Source organism: Callorhinus ursinus, unplaced genomic scaffold (genome assembly GCF_003265705.2).
Source record: "Callorhinus ursinus isolate GAN/ISIS: 27379988/994484 unplaced genomic scaffold, GSC_fseal_2.0 scaffold4, whole genome shotgun sequence".
In the NCBI taxonomy this organism is placed as follows: Eukaryota; Metazoa; Chordata; class Mammalia; order Carnivora; family Otariidae; genus Callorhinus; species Callorhinus ursinus.
In genome coordinates, this window is record NW_027397066.1 from 33,507,300 (window position 1) to 33,529,467 (window position 22,168).

The window sequence follows — 22,168 nt, forward strand, 5'->3', positions numbered from 1 at the left end:
GCACATATGTAAATTTAACTTCATTTGAAACAGCTATTATTTATTTATTTAGCTCTGTTTATAGCTCTTTAAAAAAAATCTAACATGTATCAAATGAGAAAATTCCAACAGGAGATAAGAACCCACTACTTTGCCAAATTAAAAACAAACAAACTTCTACGTAGTTAAGAACAAACTAACCTGGGTGGCTCAGTTGGTTAAGCGACTGCCTTCGGCTCAGGTCATGATCCCAGGGTCCTGGGATCGAGTCCCACATCAGGCTCCCTGCTCAGCAGGGAGTCTGCTTCTCCCTCTGACCTTCTTCCCTCTTGTGCTCTCTATCTCTCATTCTCTCTCTCTCAAATAAATAAATAAAATCTCTAAAAAAAAAACAAGTTTTAAATTTGTTTTCTTTTTAGCTTAAATCTAGGCAGAAACTTACTATGGGGATAATAATAGTACTTACCTAAAAAGGTGGTTGGGAAAAATAATTAAACTAATGCATGTGAAATACTTAGCTTAGAACCACACACAGAATAAATGGTCAATAAATGTTAAGTGCTACTGTTAGGGCTTTTGTTATCATGTTGTTGAACCTTAATGGAAAGCAGAATATAGCAATAACAGCAGTCTTGTAGGAAGATTTTTCCCTAGTGAATAATCTGAAACAGTTATCAGTATGGTATCTGATTTTATGTTGTTATGGGAAATTCAAGCAGTTTCACTTAAATTATGAGGCCAGAGGACTAAGGTAATGGAGTAATAATAATAACTTATAGTTATGGAGCACTTAATATGTGTCAATCACTTTTGTAAGGAGCTCTTTCGTAACAACCCTCTGAGGAGGATACTGTTAGCAACCTGTATTTTAACACATGGAAAAACTGAGGTACACACAGGTTACAGGAACCTCCCTAAGGCTACAGATCCAAGAAGGGAGGGGCCAGAATTCAAATTGGAAGGCTGACTCCATCCAGAGTCCTTCTACTTAGGATAGTGGGGCTGGGTTGAAGTACTCTGCAAGGTTAAAGTTAAGACATAGTCATGTTTCCTGTCAGATGTAGCCGTAAGAAATGGTAAGATGGAGAAGAGCAAAAGCAATCAGAGGTATCTACTCTCTGTGTTAGATAAGTAAGGATCTCACCCCATTTACTGTGTGGGTTTCTGGGCCACCACCTCACTGCCCATCCCACTACTGGGCAAACTGCCTTCCAGGACAGGCATCCAAATACATCAGAGAAAAATTGGTGGTGCAATATGCTATGGGACAGGCTTAGAGTTTCAGCTTTGCTGAGCTTCCCCCAGTTTCTGTTTGACTTAGTCAGGACTCAAGAGACGTTGATGCAAGTCCCAGCTTAGTCTCAGTGAGCCTAATGAGAACTGAGGTTAGCCTGAGTCAGCCAGGAAAGCCACTAGACTCTAACCAAATAAGAAAGACCAGACTATGCTTTCATCATCCAGTAGATTTTTAGTTGAATGCTAGCAAGACAGTAAATAGGACAAGCAAGGACCATGGCTCAGGAGGCCAAAGGGGCCAGAAGGTATTACTGTCTAAGGATTCCTGATTCCCCAGATTTTTCCCTTTCCCCAAATACCATGTTACCTCCTGCCTTAACACATATTGGTTACATTCTTTTTTTTTTTTTAAGATTTTATTTATTTATTCATGAGAGACAGGGGGAGAGAGAGAGGGAGAGAGAGAGAGAGAGAGAGAAGCAGAGGGAGAAGCAGGCTCCCAAGGAGCAGGGAGCCCGATGTGGGACTCGATCCCAGGACCCTGGGATCATGACCTGAGCTGAAGGCAGACGCTCAACCATCTGAGCCACCCAGGCGCCCTATTGGTTACATTCTTGTCAGTGCAAGAGTTTTTCCTCTTACAGAAACCAATAAAGGTTTATATAATGCAAATCTTATTCCCAAATTAATCAGTTAACCAATCAGTTAACCACTATGTACTATACTCAATTCATAATATGCTATAGGAGAAATGTATTTTATTTTATTTATTTTTAAAGACTTTATTTATTTGTGAGAGAGAGCATAAGCAGGAGGAGAAGCAGGCAGAGGGAGAAGCAGGCTCCCCGCTGAGCAAGAAGCCCAATGTGGGACTTGATCCCAGCCGAAGGTAGACGCTCAACCAACTGAGCCACCCAGGAGTCCCAGGAGAAATGAATTTTAATCAAGATGTGTTTTAATGTGTTTAATCAAAATGTGTTTTAATCAAGAGTCTTAGCTTTCAAGTAATAGAAGCCATCTTCAGTTAGCTTGAGCAAAAATGGAAAGTGTTCTTAAAAAGATACTGGGATTATCTCATGCAACTCAAAGACTCAGAAAGGGAATGAAGTCAGGAATTGGAAAGATGTTAGGACTTTGTTTATCTCTGCTTTTTAATCTTTTTATCTCAGCTTCTCTCTTAGTATCTGCTCCATTCTCTTTTTCTCTGCATATCTGCCTTCTCTGCTTTCTAGTCTATATGGAAAAAGCCCTACTCTTGCACCCCAGTTCCTGAGCTTACATGTTACAGTTGTGTTTTAATTTCTTCATTTAGACTAACTTAGTTTATCATCTCCATACCCTGATTCTAAATTCTAGGTTACCCAGCAATTTGATTGGCTCCATGGGATTTGGGTGCATTCCTTTGGGCCAATCCATCATAGCCAATAGAGTGGGATTCTGAGCTCAGACAGACATTGACCTGTAGATCAACCTCTGTAGATCTCCGGGGGCTTAGGGCTGGGTGCTGTTGTCCCCAGGGAAGTAGGATCTTTGTAAGCTTGAAGTATACCTTAGTATGTTTCTGAGAGGATAAAAACCAATTTTAAGAGGTGAGAGAAGTAGTTATTTAGCAAGAAGCTGAATAAGAATGATTTCCTTCGTATGAAAATTCTGTTTGATCTTTGTTGTTGTTATCATCTCTACCAGAGACCCTTGTGGTTTATACTCTATGTACCAACTTGTGTCTTGTCCTTTTATTTGTTCATGGCTTTGGGGATACAATATAAAATGATACCTATTACCATTTTGGACATATGCAGGGTCCTTAAGAACTCATTCCTTGTATAAAAATCAATCATGTTTTTATTTTATTTTTTTAAAGATTTTGTTTATTTATTTGACAGAGAGAGACACAGCGAGAGAGGGAACACAAGCAGGGGGAGTGGGAGAGGGAGAAGTAGGCTTCCTGCTGAGCAGGGAGCCCGATGTGGGGCTCGATCCCAGGACCCTGGGACCACGACCTGAGCCGAAGGCAAATGCTTAACGACTGAGCCACCCAGGTACCACCTCAATCATGTTTTTAATACTGTGTGCATGGGTTAAATAAAAAGATACCATAGCCATTTCCTGTCTCACTCCCCATGCCCTCACACTAGTCCAAAAATCAGTTTCTACCAAATAATTTGTTGGACTTTTGTGAGGCAGAATTGGAGAATGAGCAGTGAAAGACTAGAGAGGGTGGGGTGCCTGGGTGGCTCAGTAGGTTAAGCGACTGCCTTCGGCTCAGGTCATGATCCCAGAGTCCTGGGATCGAGTCCCACATCGGGCTCCCTGCTCATCAGGGAGCCTGCTTCTCCCTCTGACCCTCTTCCCTGTCATGCTGTTTCTCTCTCTCTCAAATAAATAAATAAATAAATCTTAAAAAAAAAAAAAAAAAGACTAGAGAAGGAGGAGGAGGGAAAGAGTTAGTAGTCCATCCTTCCAAACCACCCAAAACTATTCCTCCTGAAGTCTTCCACATTACATTACAGCACCAACATCAACCTGGACATCATCCTTGATACTTCTTGCCTCCCCTTGCCTATGCGCATACCATACCTAATGCTGTAACTCCAACTGGAAAACATGCTTCATCTGTCTGCTTTCCATTGCCACTACTACCTTCCAAATCCAAGCCACCAGCTTGCTACACTAGCTTCCTTATTGCTTTCCCTGCCAAAACTCATACTTTCCCACAATCTACTCTACATGGCAGGTAGAGCAGTATTTTTAAAATGTAATTCTTTGGTCATAAGAGAGTGTCTTGAATTTGACTTGTCCTCCTACTGTAGCAACTAGAAAACTGGACAAAATATATGAGGCAAAGATTTGGGGCATTAGACAAAATACAGCACAGAAACTGGATCCCTGAGAGAATGAATACAAATGAGGGGAGCATTAGAATAGTCCTGGCTTTATGCCTAGCTGTACTTTCCAAATGCAGTACAGGAAGGGGCAGGGCAGGCCAAGAGGAAAACGGTAGTCTCACTAAGGAAACAGAGATTGGAATTTTGGAAGGCTGAATGATAATTTGTCTTTTCTTCTTTATTCTGTTTAAGTGGTAAGGTAATTTGTATTGAATGTTTTTTTTTAAAGATTTTATTTATTTGAGAGAGAGAATGAGATAGAGAGAGAGAGCATGAGAGGGGGGAGGGTCCAAGGGAGAAGCAGACACCCCGCCGAGCAGGGAGCCCGATGTGGGACTCGATCCCAGGACTCCAGGATCATGACCTGAGCTGAAGGCAGTCGCCCAACCAACTGAGCCACCCAGGTGCCCAGCGATTTTTAAATGTTAAAACCAATCAGGCACTTTGGGGATTCATTACATTTTTCAGATATGTTTCTTTTCTTGTCTTCCCCAATTCTCTCCATCCCTATAATGTTCCAGTTTCTCATTTGCCAAAATGGTCCCCAAATACTTATTCATGGGTTTTTGTATCTCATAATCTTTCCACCTCTTCTTTGGAAACTCTTAGCCTATTTTGCTTAATTAGTGAATATTCTGAAACAGTTGTCAGTATGATGTCTGATTTTATATTTGTATGAGAAATTCAAGTAATTGAAGATTATCTTTTGGCATTAAGAAAATATTCAATTTAGGGGTGCCTGGGTAGCTCAGTTGGTTGGCCATCCGACTCTTGGGTTCTGCTGGGGTTGTGATCTTGGCATAGTGGGATGGAGCCCCATGTTGGGCTCTGCGCTCAGCTTGGAGTCTCCTTGGGATTCTCTCCCTCTCCCTCTCCCTTTGCCTCTCCCTTCACTCACATATGTGCATGCTCCCTCTCTCTCTAAAATAAATAAATAAAAATTTAAAAAAGAAAATATTGAATTTATGTTTAAAGAACCACATATACACAATATACAAAAATAAATTTGAAATGGATTAAGGACTTGAGTGTTAAGACTGGAAACCATAGAACTCCTAGGAAAAAACATAGGCAGTAAGTCTTTGGCATCAGCAATATTTGTTTGCACCAGTCTCCTCAGGCAAGGGCAACAAAAGCTAAAATAAATAAACGAAAGCTAAAAAAAAAAAAAAAAAAAAAAAACTTTTGCACAGAGAAAGAAATCAACAAAACAAAAAGGCAACCTACTGAATGGGAGAAGATATTTGCATATCATACATCCAATAAAGGGTTAATGTCCAAAATATATAAAGAACTTATACAACTTAATATAAAAAAATCACAACCAATTAAAAAAAGGGGAAAGGACTTGAATAGACATTTTTCCAAAGAAGGCATATAGATGGTCAGCAGGCACATGAAAAGATGTTCAACATCACTACTTATCAGGGAAATGTAATTTAAAACCATAAGGAGATACCTGACACCTGTCAGATTGGCTATCATCAAAAAGACAAAAAATAACAAGTGTTGGCAAGGATGTAGAGAAGTGGAGAAAAGCAAATCCTTGTATGCTGTTGGTGGGAATATAAATTAGTGCAGCCACTATGGAAAACAGTATGGAGGGTCCTCAAAAAGTAAAAATAGAACTACTATATGATCCAGCAGTTCCACTGCTGGTTGTTTCTCCAATGAAAATGAAAACACCAATTCGAAGAGGTATATGCACCCCTATGTTCACGGCAGCATTACTTACGATAGCCACGATGTGGAAGCAATAGATAAATGGATGAAGATGGGATATATATAAATACACATAGATATGTATGGGATACATATAGATACATACACATAAAACTCAGCCATAAAAAAGAATGAAATCTTGCCATTTGCAACTACATGAATGGACCTAGAGTGTGTTATGCTAAGTGAAATAAGTCAAAGAAAGACAAATACCTTTCACTTATATGTGGAATCTAAAAAACAAAACAAATGAACAAACAAAACAGAAATAGATTCATAGATACAAGAAACAAACTGTTGGTTACCAGGGCGTGGAAGGTTGGGGTGAGCAAATGGGTGAAGGGGGTTAAGAAGTACAAACTTCTAGTTATAAGATAAATAAGTCATGGGATGTAATATACGATATAAGGAATATAGTCAATAATATTCTAATAACTTCGATGACGGATGAACTAGACTTAACCTGGGGATCATTTCATAATGTCTAAAAATACTGACTCACTATGATATATACCTGAAACTAATAGGATACTATATGTCAATTATACATCAATTAAAAAATAAGAAGAAAATAAACTGAAGGAAAATGGTGTATTAGGATTCTGTTCTGGCAACTGACACAGTACCCCAATTCAAATAAGATTAGGCAAAAGAAAGAATTTATTATAAGGTATTTTATGGAAGATTAAACATCAAGATGGCAGGAAGGGCAGTGATGTGGCTGTGCTTCCACTAACTAAATCCTATGACTTAAATATCATCAGGATTCTCTGACTCTAGTCTCTGCTTCTCTGTGTGCTTTGACTTCCTTCTTTTCTTTCTTTGTTCCCAGAATGGGAAACTTGGTTGCTGACAGCTCAGGAGCTTTACATCTTACAGTACCAACACTAGAAAGACTGGCTTGATTCTCTCTTCCTACATCCAAAAATTGCTTGACCCTACCTTGAGTCAAGTGCCCACCCTCTACCAGTCATCTGTGGCCAAGGACTCTGAGTCACTCAGGGACCCCTTTCAAGAAAATCCTATGAATGGAGGGAGGAGAGGAACATTTTTCGGGAAAGAAGGATTTCTATTCCCAGAAGGGAAGCAGTGCTTAGAATGCAAACCCTAGGTTTCTACTATAAATGGAAACATTGGTATACTAAATGTGTCGACCAAGAGTAAGAACTTCCCATTAACTAGGTACAGTCATAGCCCTGCCATAATCAGCTGGTAGGCAGAATAACATTCCCTGACTTAAGGAAAGCAACACAAAAACATATAGGAAATATGCCTTTTTTTCACATGTGCAGTTGTGACGGAGCCACGATATTCTTAAAACATAGGTTTCTCTTTGTTATTTTATTCTTAGCAAATTGCATTTCTCCACTACATGATGAACCATCACTGACTTTTCCAAAATAACCCACATGGTTCCTAATGAAAATAAGAGAATAAAACCTATTATAAGCAAGTGATTTGGATATTTTCTTTTGTATTTATGTATTACCCAATTACATTGAAACATATTTCTGTTTACCTTCTATCCACTTTTTTCTCAATTATGTTTTTCCAATGCTCTATAGGAATAAATATGAAAATGTTATTCCTTTTTTTCTGTAAAAGAACGGCAACTCCTTTATTATATTTAGAAATCCAATAAACTTCTAATTACATAGACTAATTAATGGAAACATTGGGAATAATTCTTTTTGCCATTATTTATAGATGTAAAGTTTCCTGGGACATACTATATAGATATAATTTTATATTGTACATTAGTTTATTTCATTTGAGGCCCAGGATATTGTTATCTTCCTTTAGAGGCAGCATTTACTTTGCTACTGGAAGGCCACAGCTGGACCTAGGGCACTAACAAAGCCGGGTGACATAGTCTAATCTGGGATTGAAATGATTGGAAGCTGTGTTTCAGTCCTCATGAAGGCCCGCTAGTCCTTTTTTTTTTTTTTTTAAGATATTTATTTATTTATTTATTTATTTATTTATTTATTTATTTATCAGAGAGAGAACAAGCAGGGGGAGAGGCAGAGGCAGAGGGAGAAGCAGGCTTCCTGCTGAACAAGGAGCCCGATGCAGGGCTCAATCCCAGGACCCTGAGATCATGACCTGAGCCGAAGGCAGACGCTTAACCGACTGAGCCACCCAGGTGCCCCCAGTTATTCCTTTTTACTTTATTCCTAGGGTTGTCATTTGGTGACCCCATCCAAAGCCTGGGGACTTTATCAAAGCCCCCCTCCTATAAAGTTGGCATGCCCAAATTTCCATATTTGTTCCCCATGGACCATGAGTCATTGTGAGCTCTGCATCTCTCTCATCATCTCAGGCACATATTTCAGAATTGGCAGATACTTTCATATATGATGCTTCTTCTACTTGGAACACTGGATAGCTCATCTCACACCCCTCCCTTACTCCTGGCCAACTCCTACTTCTACCCTTATGGCTTAGCCTAAATGTAACTCCCAGGAAACTTTTCTTGACTCCCATGGCAGTGCCCCTCCCTTGTGCCACCATAGTATCCTGCCTTCCCTTGTCATGAATACTTATAACATTTAAAAATAATTGCTTTATCTCCCCTTACCAGACTCTACACTTTGTGATGTCAGAAACAGTATCTTCGTTGCTTATCCTTTTGTTTTTGGCACATAAAACAGTGCCTGGAATATAGTAAGAACACAAATATTTGTTCATGAACAAGTTGATATTTCTCTATGCTTAAATGGCCTTCCATTTCCTGAAGAAAAAATTCTCACTTCCTATGCATGGTACCTAAGACTTTTTGTGCTGTGAGACCTGCATCTCTCACCACCCCATACTCTAAAATATGCTTTGCTGTTTAACATCCCTGTATCTTCAGGGTCCTCTGCCCTCTGTCTGTGTGTCTTTTTTCCCTTTGTGGTCTGGAAAACTCATGCGGTCTGTGTCTTCTCTTGTGGTCTGGAAAATTCTTGCACCTCATGTAACAGTTTAAGTTTCTCCTCCTCTTAGAAGTCCCTTTGGGCTGATTCTTGTTCTTTTTCTGTTACATTTCCTTTCTTCTTTATCTGTGTATCTTACAGCATTCATCATGTACTATAATTGTTTGTTTATATGTATATTATACCACCAAATTATAAGTTACTTAAGGGTGGAAGCTCTCTTTTAATCTCCATAGCCAGGTCTGATCACATTTCTTAGTTAACAATATTAAAAGAATAGGCATAATAATTATTATCACTTCTTTTTAAAAATTATTATCACTTCTTGAATAGCCTGACTTTGAAGTACATTTTCAAAAGTATCTTTGCAACAATTCCTGTAAGTTAGGTACTAGTTCCTAATTCCTAGAGTTTAGAAAAGCTAAATAACCTGTCTAATGTCACGTAGCTAGTAATTGGTGGAAGCACAGTTTGAACCCAGATAATCTGATTGCAGAGTCCAAACTGTACTGGCTGGAGAGACAGAGGGAGAGAAGGCGGGGGTGTGTGGCATGATATCAGGGAGGGGCAAAAATAGTTCCGTGTGTGGCCAGGCATAGATTCATGGATGGGAATGGTGGGAATTGAGGACTGAGGAGTTGGTTCAGGTTAAATTATTAATATCTGAGTGTTTCATGATAAAGAGTTTAGATTCTGTCCTGTAGTTAATGGGTTCATTTTAGATTTAAGCTTAGGAATTACAGAACTACAATGTAACATATAGAAGTAGCTCTGGCTGTATATATATCAGGTTGGGGGCAAACAGGTGATTGAGCAACTCTCTGTGATAGTGTTCAAATTATAGCAGGGGATAGATTTCTGGATCAAGAATGCTGAGGAAAGGCCATATTTGCTTCCATTTTCATCATCACGGTCCATCTTACAGCTATGGAGAAGTTATTAGTAGCCACAGGGTATTCCATTTACAGAAGAAATGTGTGTCTGGTTATCCTAATAGCATTTGGATTTGGTCTTTATCCTCAATCTGATATTGTATATTTATACAAAAATCTTTATAACTTTATATACTTTAAATTACTTTTTGTGTGATTGAAATATATTAAAATTCAGTCTGAAATGTTTGCTATATGGAAATTTGGAAAATTATTTCTCTGTGTACTTATTCCCCCCATATACACAACACATATATTTTTCTAGGCTTCATAGCTCTAATTTTTATGTATAATAATTGAATAATTCAGTTGATAGCACTTATGGTAAATTCGAACCATATAGGGCGCCTGGGTGGCTCAGTTGGTTAAGCGACTGCCTTCAGCTCAGGTCATGATCCTGGAGTCCCAGGATCGAGTCCTGCATCAGGCTCCCTGCTCAGCGGGGAGTCTGCTTCTCCGTCTGACCCTCTTCCCTCTCGTGCTCTCTATCTCTCATTCTCTCTCTCTCAAATAAATAAATAAAATCTTTAAAAAAAAAAATTCGAACCATATAGGTATTTGGAAGGGCTATTTAATTAAAAGTGGTGTGTACTCAGAAACATCTCACATGTGTGATATAGAATAGTAACTCACCCTTTTAATTTATTTTTGATGTGCATTAATGTATTATGTAATTGTTTTTAGTGTCCCTTGCTGTAGTTCTGTGACATTAGGAGATAGCACTACACAAATCTAATTTTATTATAGCCCTAGAAGTCTTAATGTTTGATAACCTTCCCTCTCCTCCCCCAAGTGCCCCATCTATGTTCTCCCTCTCTGTTTCCATCTCTCTCTCCACCCCCCCATCCCTTCCTTCCTCTCTCTGTCTCTCCTCCTCATGCAGGTCACATGTTCACACAGGAACACGTTGTTAGTTGAAAAGTTCTCATTTTACTGAGTAAATAAGAATTTTTTTTTTTTTTTTTTTTTGGAGAGAGCGCATGTGTGAGTGGGGAGGGGAGGGGCTAAGGGAGAGGGAGAGAGAGAATCTCACGCAGGCTCCACATTCAATGAGGAGCCTGATACGGGTTCAATCTCACGACCCTGAGATCATGACCTGAATCGGAATCAAGAATCAGATGCTTAGCTGACTGAGCCACCCAGGTGCCCCTGAGTAAACAAGAATCTTGATCTTATTAAGCTTTCTGTAGCCACATACACCACTCTGCTTGTACTTGACTCTTACATAGTATCTTTTCTCCATTTCTCATTCAAGGTTATCCTTGAGGGTTATTATTCAGTTAGATTCTTACTGTGAAAATGCTGATTATGGGTCAAGAATAAGTCCTGTAGGGCGCCTGGGTGGCTCAGATGGTTAAGCGTCTGCCTTCAGCTCAGGTCATGATCCCAGGGTCCTGGGATCGAGTCCCACGTCGGGCTCCCTGCTCAGTGGGGAGCCTGCTTCTCCCTCTGCTTCTCTCTCTCTCTCTCTGTCTCTCATGAATAAATAAATAAAATCTTAAAAAAAAAAAAAGAATAAGTCCTGTATTCTCATTTATTAAACATTTTCTATGAGATCAAGAAAAATCATTGGATCTTCATGGTGATGCTAACCAGTTGTTTTTCTTTTCTGTTGTGGAATAATCAGAACTGGGAAGGACTTGATACAGATTCATGAAAGTTCCTTAATCTTATCAAGACTAGGGCGCCTGGGTGGCTCAGTTGGTTAAGCGACTGCCTTCGGCTCAGGTCATGATCCTGGAGTCCCGGGATCGAGTCCCACATTGGACTCCCCGCTCAGCGGGGAGTCGGCTTCTCCCTCTGACCCTCTTCCCTCTCGTGCTCTCTATCTCTCATTCTCTCTCTCTCAAATAAATAAATAAAATCTTAAAAAAAAAATCTTATCAAGACTACACTGTTGGCAACTATGACAATAACTAGCCTATAATGAATGTCTGCCATGTGCCAGGCACTGTGCTAAGTATTTTGCACACATGGTTGGTAATCACCACATTAGTAGCAAGGTAAGTCAACCATGTTCTACAGATGAGAAAACAGGCTGAGAAAAGAGATTCATTAATATACCTGAGGTCACACAGCTAGTAAGTGACAGAAACCAAATTTAACTTCAAATTTGTCTGACTAAACTCCACACCTCACTTTCTTTTTTTTTTTTTTTAAAGATTTTATTTACTTATTTAATTGACAGAGAGAGAGAGAGACAGCGTGAGAGGGAACACAAGCAGGGGGAGTGGGAGCGGGAGAAACCAGCTTCTGGCAGAGCAGGGAGCCTGATGCGGGGCTTGATCCCAGGACACCAGGATCATGACCTGAGCCAAAGGCAGTCGCCTAATCAACTGAGCCACCCAGGTGCCCCTCCATACCTCTTTCACTACATAAAATTTCTTTCAATCAGCAATTGATATAAATATCTGAGGAGATATTTATAAAAAAGAAGCAGCATTATTGGATTTCTTTTTTTCTATTTTACTTTATTTAATTTAATTTTAATTTTATTTTATTATGTTATGTTAATCACCATACATTACATCATTAATTTTTGATGTAGTGATCCATAATTCATTGTTTGCGTATAACACCCAGTGCTCCACGCAGAACGTACCCTCTTTAATACCCATCACTAGGCTAACCCATCCCCCCACCCCCCTCCCCTCTAGAACCCTCAGTTTGTTTCTCAGAGTCCATAGTCTCTCATGGTTCGTCTCCCCCTCTGATTTTCCCCCCTTCATTTTTCCCTTCCTACTATCTTCTTTTTTTTTTTTTAACATATAATGTATTCTTTGTTTCAGAGGTACAGGTCTGTGATTCAACAATCTTACATAATTCACAGTGCTCACCATAGCACATACCCTCCCCAATGTCTATCACCCAGCCACCCCATCCCTTCCCACCCCCACCACTCCAGCAAACCTTGGTTTGTTTCCTGAGATTAAGAATTCCTCATATCAGTGAGATCATATGATACATGTCTTTTTCTGATTGACTTCTTTTGCTTAGTATAATACCCTCTAGTTCCATCTGCGTTGTTGCAAATGGCAAGATTTCAGGGTTTTTTGATGGCTGCATAATATTCCAGTGTGTGTGTGTGTGTGTGTGTGTGTGTGTGTGTGTGTGTGTGTGTGTGTATACACACATCTTCTTTATCCATTCATCTGTTGATGGACATCTTGGCTTTTTCATAGTTTGGCTATTGTGGACATTTCTGCTATAAACATCGGGGTGCACGTACCCCTTTGGATCACTAAATTTGTATCTTTGGGGTAAATACCCAGTAGTGCCATTGCTGGGTCGTAGGGTAGCTCTAATTTCAACTGTTTGAGGAACCTCCATACTGCTTTCCAGAGTGGCTATACCAGCTTGCATTCCCACCAACAGTGTAAGAGGGTTCCCCTTTCTCTGCATCCTTGCCAACATCTGTCATTTCCTGACTTGTTCATTTTAGCCATTCTGACTGGTGTGAGGTGGTATCTCATTTTAGTTTTGATTTGGATTTCCCTGATGCTGAGCAATGTTGAGCACTTTTTCATGTGTCTGTTGGTCATTTGGATGTCTTCTTTGGAAAAATGTCTGTTCCTGTCTTCTGCCCATTTCTTGATTGGATTATTTGTTCTTTGGGTGTTGAGTTTGATAAGTTCTTTATAGATTTTGGATACTAGCCCTTTATCTGATATGTCATTTGCAAATATCTTCTCCCATTCTGTCAGTTGTCTTTTGGTTTTGTTGACTGTTTCCTTTGCTGTGCAAAAGCTTTTTATCTTGATGAAGTCCCAATAATTCATTTTTGCCCTTGTTTCCCTTGCCTTTGGCGATGTTTCTAGGAAGAAGTTCTGCAGCTGAGGTCAAAGAGGTTGCTGCCTGTGTTCTCTAGGATTTTGATGGACTCCTGTCTCACATTTAGGTCTTTCATCCATTTTGAGTCTATTTTTGTGTGTGGTGTAAGGATATGGTCCAGTTTCATTCTTCTGCATGTGGCTGTCCAATTTTCCCAACACCATTTGTTGAAGAGACTTTCTTTTTTCCATTGGACATTCTTTCCTGCTTTGTCGAAGATTAGTTGACCATAGAGTTGAGGGTCCATTTCTGGGTTTTCTATTCTGTTCCACTGATCTATATGTCTGTTTTTGTGCCAGTACCATACTGTCTTGATGATGACAGCTTTGTAATAGAGCTGGAAGTCCGGAATTGTGATGCCACCGGTTTTGCTTTTCTTTTTCAACATTCCTCTGGCTATTCGGGGTCTCTTCTGGTTCCATACAAATTTGAGGATTATTTGTTCCATTTCTTTGAAAAAAGTTGATGGTATTTTGATAGGGATTGCATTAAATGTGTAGATTGCTCTAGGTAGCATAGACATTTTCACAATATTTGTTCTTCCAATCCATGAGCATGGAACGTTTTTCCATTTCTTTGTGTCTTCCTCAATTTCTTTCATGAGTATTTTATAGTTTCCTGAGTACAGATAATTTGCCTCTTTGGTTAGATTTATTCCTAGGTACCTTATGGTTTTGGATGCAGTTGTAAATGGGATCGACTCCTTAATTTCTCTTTCTTCTGTCTTGTTGGTGTATAGAAATGCAACTGATTTCTTGCATTGATTTTATGTCCTGCCACTTTACTGAATTCCTGTATGAGTTCTAGCAGTTTTGGGGTGGAGTCTTTTGGGTTTTCCACATAAAGTATCATATCATCTGCAAAGAGTGAGAGTTTGACTTCTTTTTTGCCGATTTGGATGCCTTTTATTTCTTTCTGTTGTCTGATTGCTGTGGCTAGAACTTCTAATACTATGTTGAATAGCAGTGGTGATAGTGGACATCCCTGCCGTGTTCCTGACCTTAGTGGGAAAGCTCTCAGTTTTTCCCCATTGAGAATGATACTCGCTGTGGGTTTTTCATAGATGGCTTTTATGATATTGAGGTTTGTGCCCTCTATCCCTACGCTCTGAAGAGTTTTAATCAAGAAAGGATGCCGTACTTTGTCAAATGCTTTTTCTGCATCTATTGAGAGGATCATATGGTTCTTGTTCTCTCTTTTATTAATGTACTGTATCACATTGATTGATTTGTGATGTTGAACCAACCTTGCAGCCCAGGAATAAATTCCACTTGGTTGTGGTGAATAATCCTTTTAATGTACTGTTGGATCCTATTGGCTAGTATTTTGGTGAGAATTTTTGCATCCATGTTCATCAGGGATATTGGTCTGTAATTCTCCTTTTTGATGGGGTCTTTGTCTGATTTTGGGATCAAGGTAATGCTGGCCTCATAAAATGAGTTTGGAAGTTTTCCTTCCATTTCTATTTTTTGGAACAGTTTCAGAAGAATAGGTATTAATTCTTCTTTAAATGTTTGGTAGAATTCCCCTGGGAAGCCATCTGGCCCTGGGCTCTTGTTTGTTGGGAGATTTTTTTGATTACTGCTTCAATTTCCTTAGTGGTTATGGGTCTGTTCAGGCTTTCTGTTTCTTCCTGGTTCAGTTTTGGTAGTTTATACATCTTTAGGAATGCATCCATTTCTTCCAGATTATCTAATTTGCTGGCATATAGTTGCTCATAATATGCTCTTATAATTGTTTGTATTTCTTTGATGTTGGTTGTGATCTCTCCTCTTTCATTCATGATTTTATTTATTTGGGTCATTTCTCTTTTCTTTTTGATAAGTCTGGCCAGGGGTTTATCAATCTTATTAATTCTTTCAAAGAACCAGCTCCTAGTTTCGTTGATCTGTTCTGTTCTTTTGGTTTCTATTTCATTGATTTCTGCTCTGATCTTTATTATTTCTCTTCTCCTGTTGGGTTTAGGTTTTATTTACTGTTCTTTCTCCAGCTCCTTTAGGTGTAGGGTTAGGTTGTGTATTTGAGATCTTTCTTGTTTCTTGAGAAAGGCTTGTATTGCTATATACTTTCCTCTTAGGACCGCCTTTGCTGCATTCCAAAGATTTTGAACAGTTGTGTTTTCATTTTCATTTGTTTCCATGAATTTTTAAAATTCTTCTTTAATTTCCTGGTTGACCCATTCATTCTTTAGTAGGATGCTCTTTAGCCTCCATGTATTTGAGTTCTTTCCAACTTTTCTCTCCAAACCCAGCAGATCCCTGCGGTGCACTCCCACACTGCTCCTCCTGGGGGAGGAAAGGGAGTCTCCCCAGATCTGGCGCTTGTTGGGTCCCTGCTGGAAGAGCAGTGGCCCCACCGTGCTGCGTATCACAGTTTATGGCAACCCCGAGCTGAGAGCCCACTCCTCAGCTCTGTCTCTGTAGCTGGCTTCCCTGCTCTGATACCTGGGAGCTCTGCCACACTCAGGCACCCCTGCTCTTTCTGTGACCCCGAGGGTCCTGAGACCACACAGCCCTGCGAGGGTTCCACCCCCCACCACTTAGCCACTGGAGTGACGTCCCTCAGTGGAGCTGACTTCTAAAAGTCCCAATTTTGTGCTCCGCTGCTCTATCACTTGCCAGTAGCAGCTGACGAGGCCCCCTCTCCCACCGTTTATCTTCCTGAATATCACCTTGGATTCACTTCTCCGCATGTCCTACCTTCCAGAAAGTGGTTGTTTTTCTGTTCAGAGAGTTGCTGCTATTCTTTTCTTTGGTCTCCTGTTGAATTCCTAGGTGTTTAGAATGGTTTGATACCTATCCAACTGAATTCCTGGGACCAGACGAAATTTAGGTCTCCTATTCCTCCGCCATATTGCTCCTCTGCATTATTGGATTTCTATTTTCAAATATTTTATACTATGAAAATCTGAAGCAAAATTATAGATGTTTGTTAGAATTCTAAATCTAATTTGTGAATTTTTCTAGTGGAAAATTGATAGTCTTGTCTTCAATGCAGTAGTCATCAAGAATGGATTTTCTATCTCTAGTTTTAAGACAAAATTGGCTGCAGCATTGGCAAGATATCGAATCAAACATGATGCCCTTTCAATTTACCACATTCTTCCAGAAACAGTTAGGAACCAGGAACTAAGGGCCTCCACTTTGCCACTTTATGCTTGGATAAATACTTGTAAAATCAGGTAGGAGTTTTAATCAAATTCATTATTCATATATCAATTTGCTAGCCTTTTAAAATAATGTGATAAGAAATATCTTTTTAATGGGTGGGTGGGGCACATCTAGGGGAGTGATTGGGGAATCATAGTTTAGTTCAGGATCTTATCACCAAATTACCAAAGGTATTTACATAAATATGTTAACTTTTCTGTCTTTAATTATCTTTTAACTTGTTGGCTAAAATTGTAAGTTCCATTAGATGCAATATATGCAGTGATATTTATATTTATTTTAGGAAAGAGATGCTAGTGTTAAATGCATTTTCAATATATTATATTTTTAATTACAACCTAATATTGCATATTTACAGCCCTGAAGAAGTTTATTATAGTTTGAAGAAAAAAGGCTATAATAAAGTCACATCTGTATTGCATATTGATGATAAAGTCTATGCTGTGGACCAACATTGCTATGATGTTTTAATTTTTCCATCTCATCTCAAAAATGATCTTCTAAATATAGATCTTTTCAAAGAATATAAACTTATATTTCAGGTAAACATTTACTTTCATTGTGATTCTCAATAATCCTACTTAAAGAATCCACTTAAAAATAAAACCTAACAAACTGATTATATTTATATAGATTATCAAGGAGATTTATAAAACCTGATTTTCGACTATTTTATTAAATAAAATTAATACCCCTACAATCAGTGCTCCTATTGTTCTTCAGCATCTTTGTCCCATGTGAAGTTGTAAAGAACATGTTCTCCTTCCTAGACTCTATAGATGGGGATACGTATACTGCTGGAAGCTGAAAGGCTGTATTTTTCTCTTCCAAGGGAGTATTCAAAAAAAGTGCAATGGTACCTTTTCTACTTTCTACTTCTGGGGAAGATGCTAGTACTGTCCTGAATTTGAAAATGCGATATGTAATACTTTCCCATTACCTCCTTAATATGGTCTTACAGCCTTGATTTGTAAGAGGTGTATAATGGTTATCACTGCAGGAAGAGAATGTGAGCTATAATGTGGTTTCAATAGAATGAAAAATAAACGGTCCAAAAAATTAGGTTATATTAATTTTTATGTCCTTAGATTCCAATTATTGCCTCAGATTTACCTGGATCTTCTAAGGTTTACTCCTTCATATTCTTGGGTAGACTCTCTTGGCCTTATCTTGTAGTGATACCCTATTGAGCCCTGAGATCAACTGCAGAAACCCATCTGTCTAGCCCCCTTTAAGAAGCTTGTCAACCATCTTTTAATATCTGTGAATTAGCAGTGATTTAAGCGACAGTGTAATGGGGAAGAAAGAAGGGCAGTAGCTGGTGAGTGAGTTTTTATAAAGGGGTAAGATGAGTGCTGTAGTAAGACATCACTGATCTGTTTATCACATTTCGGGGATTTTGACATTGTCTTATCACTATAGAAAAGTTAAATGATAAGATTCATAATTTAGGCTAAACAAAGTTAAGGTCTTTGTTTTAAATCTGTTTCTATCAGTTATTTTTGTTAATTTTGTCTTCTAACATATATTAAGATGTTTTAAACTCAAATGGATTAGGTATCTCAGGAGTTCTACCAAGAACTCTTTTTTTACTTAACCAAAAAGAAGTCAGTTCATGCTTCTAGTCAAACCGTTTGAAATTCTAATCATATCATTATCTCCTAGGACAAATCTCGAAGTCTCGCTGTCCATTCTGTAAGGGCTTTATTAAATATGGATGATGATATCTTAATGGTCAATACAGGTTCATGGTACACAGTTGCCCATATGTCAGTCTTAACAAATAATAATACCTCAAAAATATTTGTGTGTGGATTAAAATCACAAGCTAAGGATCCTGATCTGAAGAACCTTTTTACAAAAATGGGATGTAAAAGTATGTATAAATATTTTTTGGTTTGGTGATTAATGTTCTACAAAATTTAGAAATGTCAAAAAATGCTTGGATTTGTTATTTTTTGTAATATAAAAACTCTCTCTATACTCTTAAAATCTTCACTAATTCATATTATACCAGGCTCTTCTCATTTTTTTAATATTGATTAAATAACTAGTTTAAATTAATGAATATATTGGCACTTTGGTATATTGCTTAGCATTAGCTATTGTATAATTTGAAGTTCAAACAATAATTAGTTAAAGTAGGTAGTAGAAGTTATCATCCTTTAATAAATAACACAACTAAAGGAGTGCTTGACAATGTTAATATCTAGGACTAGAAACTACATCCCTTAGGCTTTTTATTTTCAAAATATTTTTCACTGGATCATGCTGTGACTAAAGATAACATTTTATTATAGGTTCAGTAAGGCTGAAAAACTAAGCAAAACTTTTGACAGGTTCACAGGGTTAGGGAGACAAAAAGTAGAATTCAAAGCTTGACCTGTAGAGGCAGACCGGTAAATACCTAGGTATTTCACTTGGAGACAGAAGAAGTATATGCTGGATAGTTATCAGTTGTCTAACTAATTGAAGCCCAAATTCCAGTCATCTCATTCCCAATTGGATTAAGGTGATCTGGGATTATTAGTGCCAGATTTAGATGCCTATCGGAAGCAAAAGTAAATTTTCTCTGGAAGAAAATTACATCGTCCTAGGTCTCATATTATCTCCTAAATTTTTCAAATACAATGTCTGGCACTCACTTAAAAACAAAACAAAACAAAACAAAGCAAGGCAAACAAGAAGAAAAGATAGGACTGATATAAAGAGAAAAACACTACAATAGGAGCAAACCTACAGATGGTCCAGATACTAGAGATATCAGATGTGGACTTTAAGATAACTATAATTAGTATGCTGAAGAGACTAAAGCCAAGTTGTAGAATTTCAGCAGAGAACTAGAAACTATATTTTTTAAGTCAAAAGAAAATTCTAGAACTAAAAAATACAACATGTGAAATTAAGTAAATAGATAGATTTAACAGTAGGTTAGACAGAGCTAAGGAAAGAATAAGTGAACTGAAAAGCCACAAGAGAACATCCGGACTGAAACAAGGGAGACAGAAGGATTAATAATATGGAAAAGATCATAAAACACACATGAGACTCAGTGATCCAGTGATCTTCCATATGCTGTGATTGGAAATACAGAAAGAGAGGAGAAAAAGAATTGAGAAGAAACAATATTTGAAATTAAGGCTGGGAATTTTTCAAAATAGATGAAATAAATTAAAGCCACAGATTCAAGAAGCTCTATGAACTCCAGTAAGAATAAATATATAGAAAACATATTAGGTACATTGTGCCATAACTGCTGAAAACCAAAGACAAAGCAGACTGGGTGATAATATATATTACCTTTAATGGAATAGCAATAAAACTAAAAACTAACTTTTCAACAGATAATAACTGAAACCAGAAAACTAATAATATCTTCATAGTGCAGAAAGAAACTACCAAGTAGATTTCTAAACTTAGCGGAAATTTCCTTTGAAATAAAATACAGATATTCTTAGACAAATGAAATCTGAGAGTTTGTCACCAGCAGACACAATGGAGGATATACTAAAGGTTATTTTTGGAGTAGAAGGAATATTATCTCATACAGAAAGTTGTAGATGCTGGAATAAATGAAAAATAATGGAAAAGGTAAGTACATAGGTAAACTAAATAATTATCTAATGTCTTGTGGGATTATAAACTAATGTGGGGTTAAAATATGTAATATATAATTAAATTACAACAGTGGTACATAATTTAGAGAGAAGGAAATGGAATTAATGTGTTTTATCATCTTTGCTTTGTCCAAGAAATGGTAAAAGTAGTAAATTATTAAGTAGAGGTGTGTGTTATATCTGGGCCAGTGAATAAACAAATAATAAAAGAATGTTTAACTAATAGCTGGGAGGGGTGGAAAATGGAATATGGAGTTGGAATACCATATTAACATAGAAAACATAAGACAGAAAGCAAATAGGTAGATTAAACTTTAAAGATATATATGTAAACACATTAAGTATGCATAACTAATACTTGAAATAAAAGACAAAGAATACCTATATTAGATTTTTAAGATCAACTATATGCTGTTTATAAGAGAGACCCCTTACATAGAAGGATATAAAAGAAACTTAGAAGCACGGAAAAAGATATACATTATATATACTAACAAAAGAGCTATTGACAAAGTAGATTTAAGTCAAGAAACATTACTAGAAATATAAGTATAACATGTTCATCAGGAAAGTGAAACATTATGAAAGATGTACTTAATAACATAATCCCAAACATAACTAAACTATAGATTTCACATATGATTTTTGCAAGGTTGCTAGATACAAGGTCAGCATACAAATCCAATTTCTGCATACCCCAATATCAAAAGTTTGAAAATGAAGCAGATACCTTTTACAGTAGTATCCAAAACCATAACACATTTAGGAGTACATCTAATAAAAGATGTGTAAGACCTCCTCATAATACTATGAACCATTACTGAAAGACAGAAGACCTAAGTAAATTGAAGAATAGATCATGTTTATGAACTGACAAACTCAATGTCATTAGATGACCTTTCTCTCCAAGTTGATCTGTATGGATTCAGTTCAATCCACATGACACTACGGAGTACTGAGATTTTTTTTTCAGTAAATGGTGCTAGAAAAAGTGAAACCCATCTGTACTTCACACCATCAACACAAATCTAGAATCTCCTAGAATTTATTAATGACTGGGATTTCTTTCTTTTTTTTTAAGATTTTTTATTTGACAGAGAGCATGAGCACAAGCAGGGGGAGTGGCAAGCAGAGGGAGAAGCAGGCAGAAGCAGGCTCCCCGCTGAGCAGAGAGCCCGATGCGGGACTCGATCCCAGGACACTGGGATCATGACCTGAGCATAAGGCAAACACTCAACTGACTGAGCCACCCAGGCGTCCCATGACTGGAATTTCTTAAATAGGACACACAAAGCACTAACCATAAAAGAAAATATTGATAAATTGGACTATAGTAAATTTTTAAAAAATTTAAAACTTCTGTACGTTAAGAGAGTGCTAAGGCAAACTGCAGACAGGGAGCATCTAAACTGATGAAGAGTTGTATCCACAGTGCATAAAGAATTCTTACAAATTGACACTAAGTAGACAGACAACCCAATTGGAAAATGTGCAAGAGACGTGACCAGTCCTTTCACAAAAGAGGATATCCAGATGCCAAAAAAAACTTAGGTAAAAGTAGTCAATCCCATTACTCATCAGGGAAATGCAATTAAAATCACCATACATCCACAGAATGATTGGCAGGGGCGCCTGGGTGGCTCAGTTGGTTAAGCGTCTGATGGTTGATCTCAGTGCAGGTCTTGATCTCAGGGTTGTGAGTTCAAGCCCCATGTTGGGCTCCACGCTGGGCATGGAACCTACTTTAAAAAAAAAAAAAAGACTGGCAGTACCAGGTGCTGGCAAGGTAAAGAGCTTTGGGAATACTCAAACACAGCTGGTGGGACTGTAAACTTGTACAACCACTCTAGAAAACTAGCATTAATCACTAAAAATTGA

General features: G+C 38.0%; 1 protein-coding gene across 2 annotated transcripts in view; it reads left to right on the plus strand.

Annotated features, from left to right (window-relative positions):
- NSUN7 (NOP2/Sun RNA methyltransferase family member 7) overlaps positions 1 to 22,168 on the plus strand; it is a 58,110-nt gene that overhangs the window by 8,799 nt on the left and 27,143 nt on the right. For both annotated transcript variants that reach the window (XM_073891561.1, XM_025887792.2), the window contains exons 5-7: positions 16,532 to 16,684; positions 17,032 to 17,215; positions 18,339 to 18,549. In XM_073891561.1, the coding sequence (XP_073747662.1) occupies positions 16,532 to 16,684; positions 17,032 to 17,215; positions 18,339 to 18,549 (548 nt within the window). The remainder of the gene's footprint in view (positions 1 to 16,531; positions 16,685 to 17,031; positions 17,216 to 18,338; positions 18,550 to 22,168) is intronic.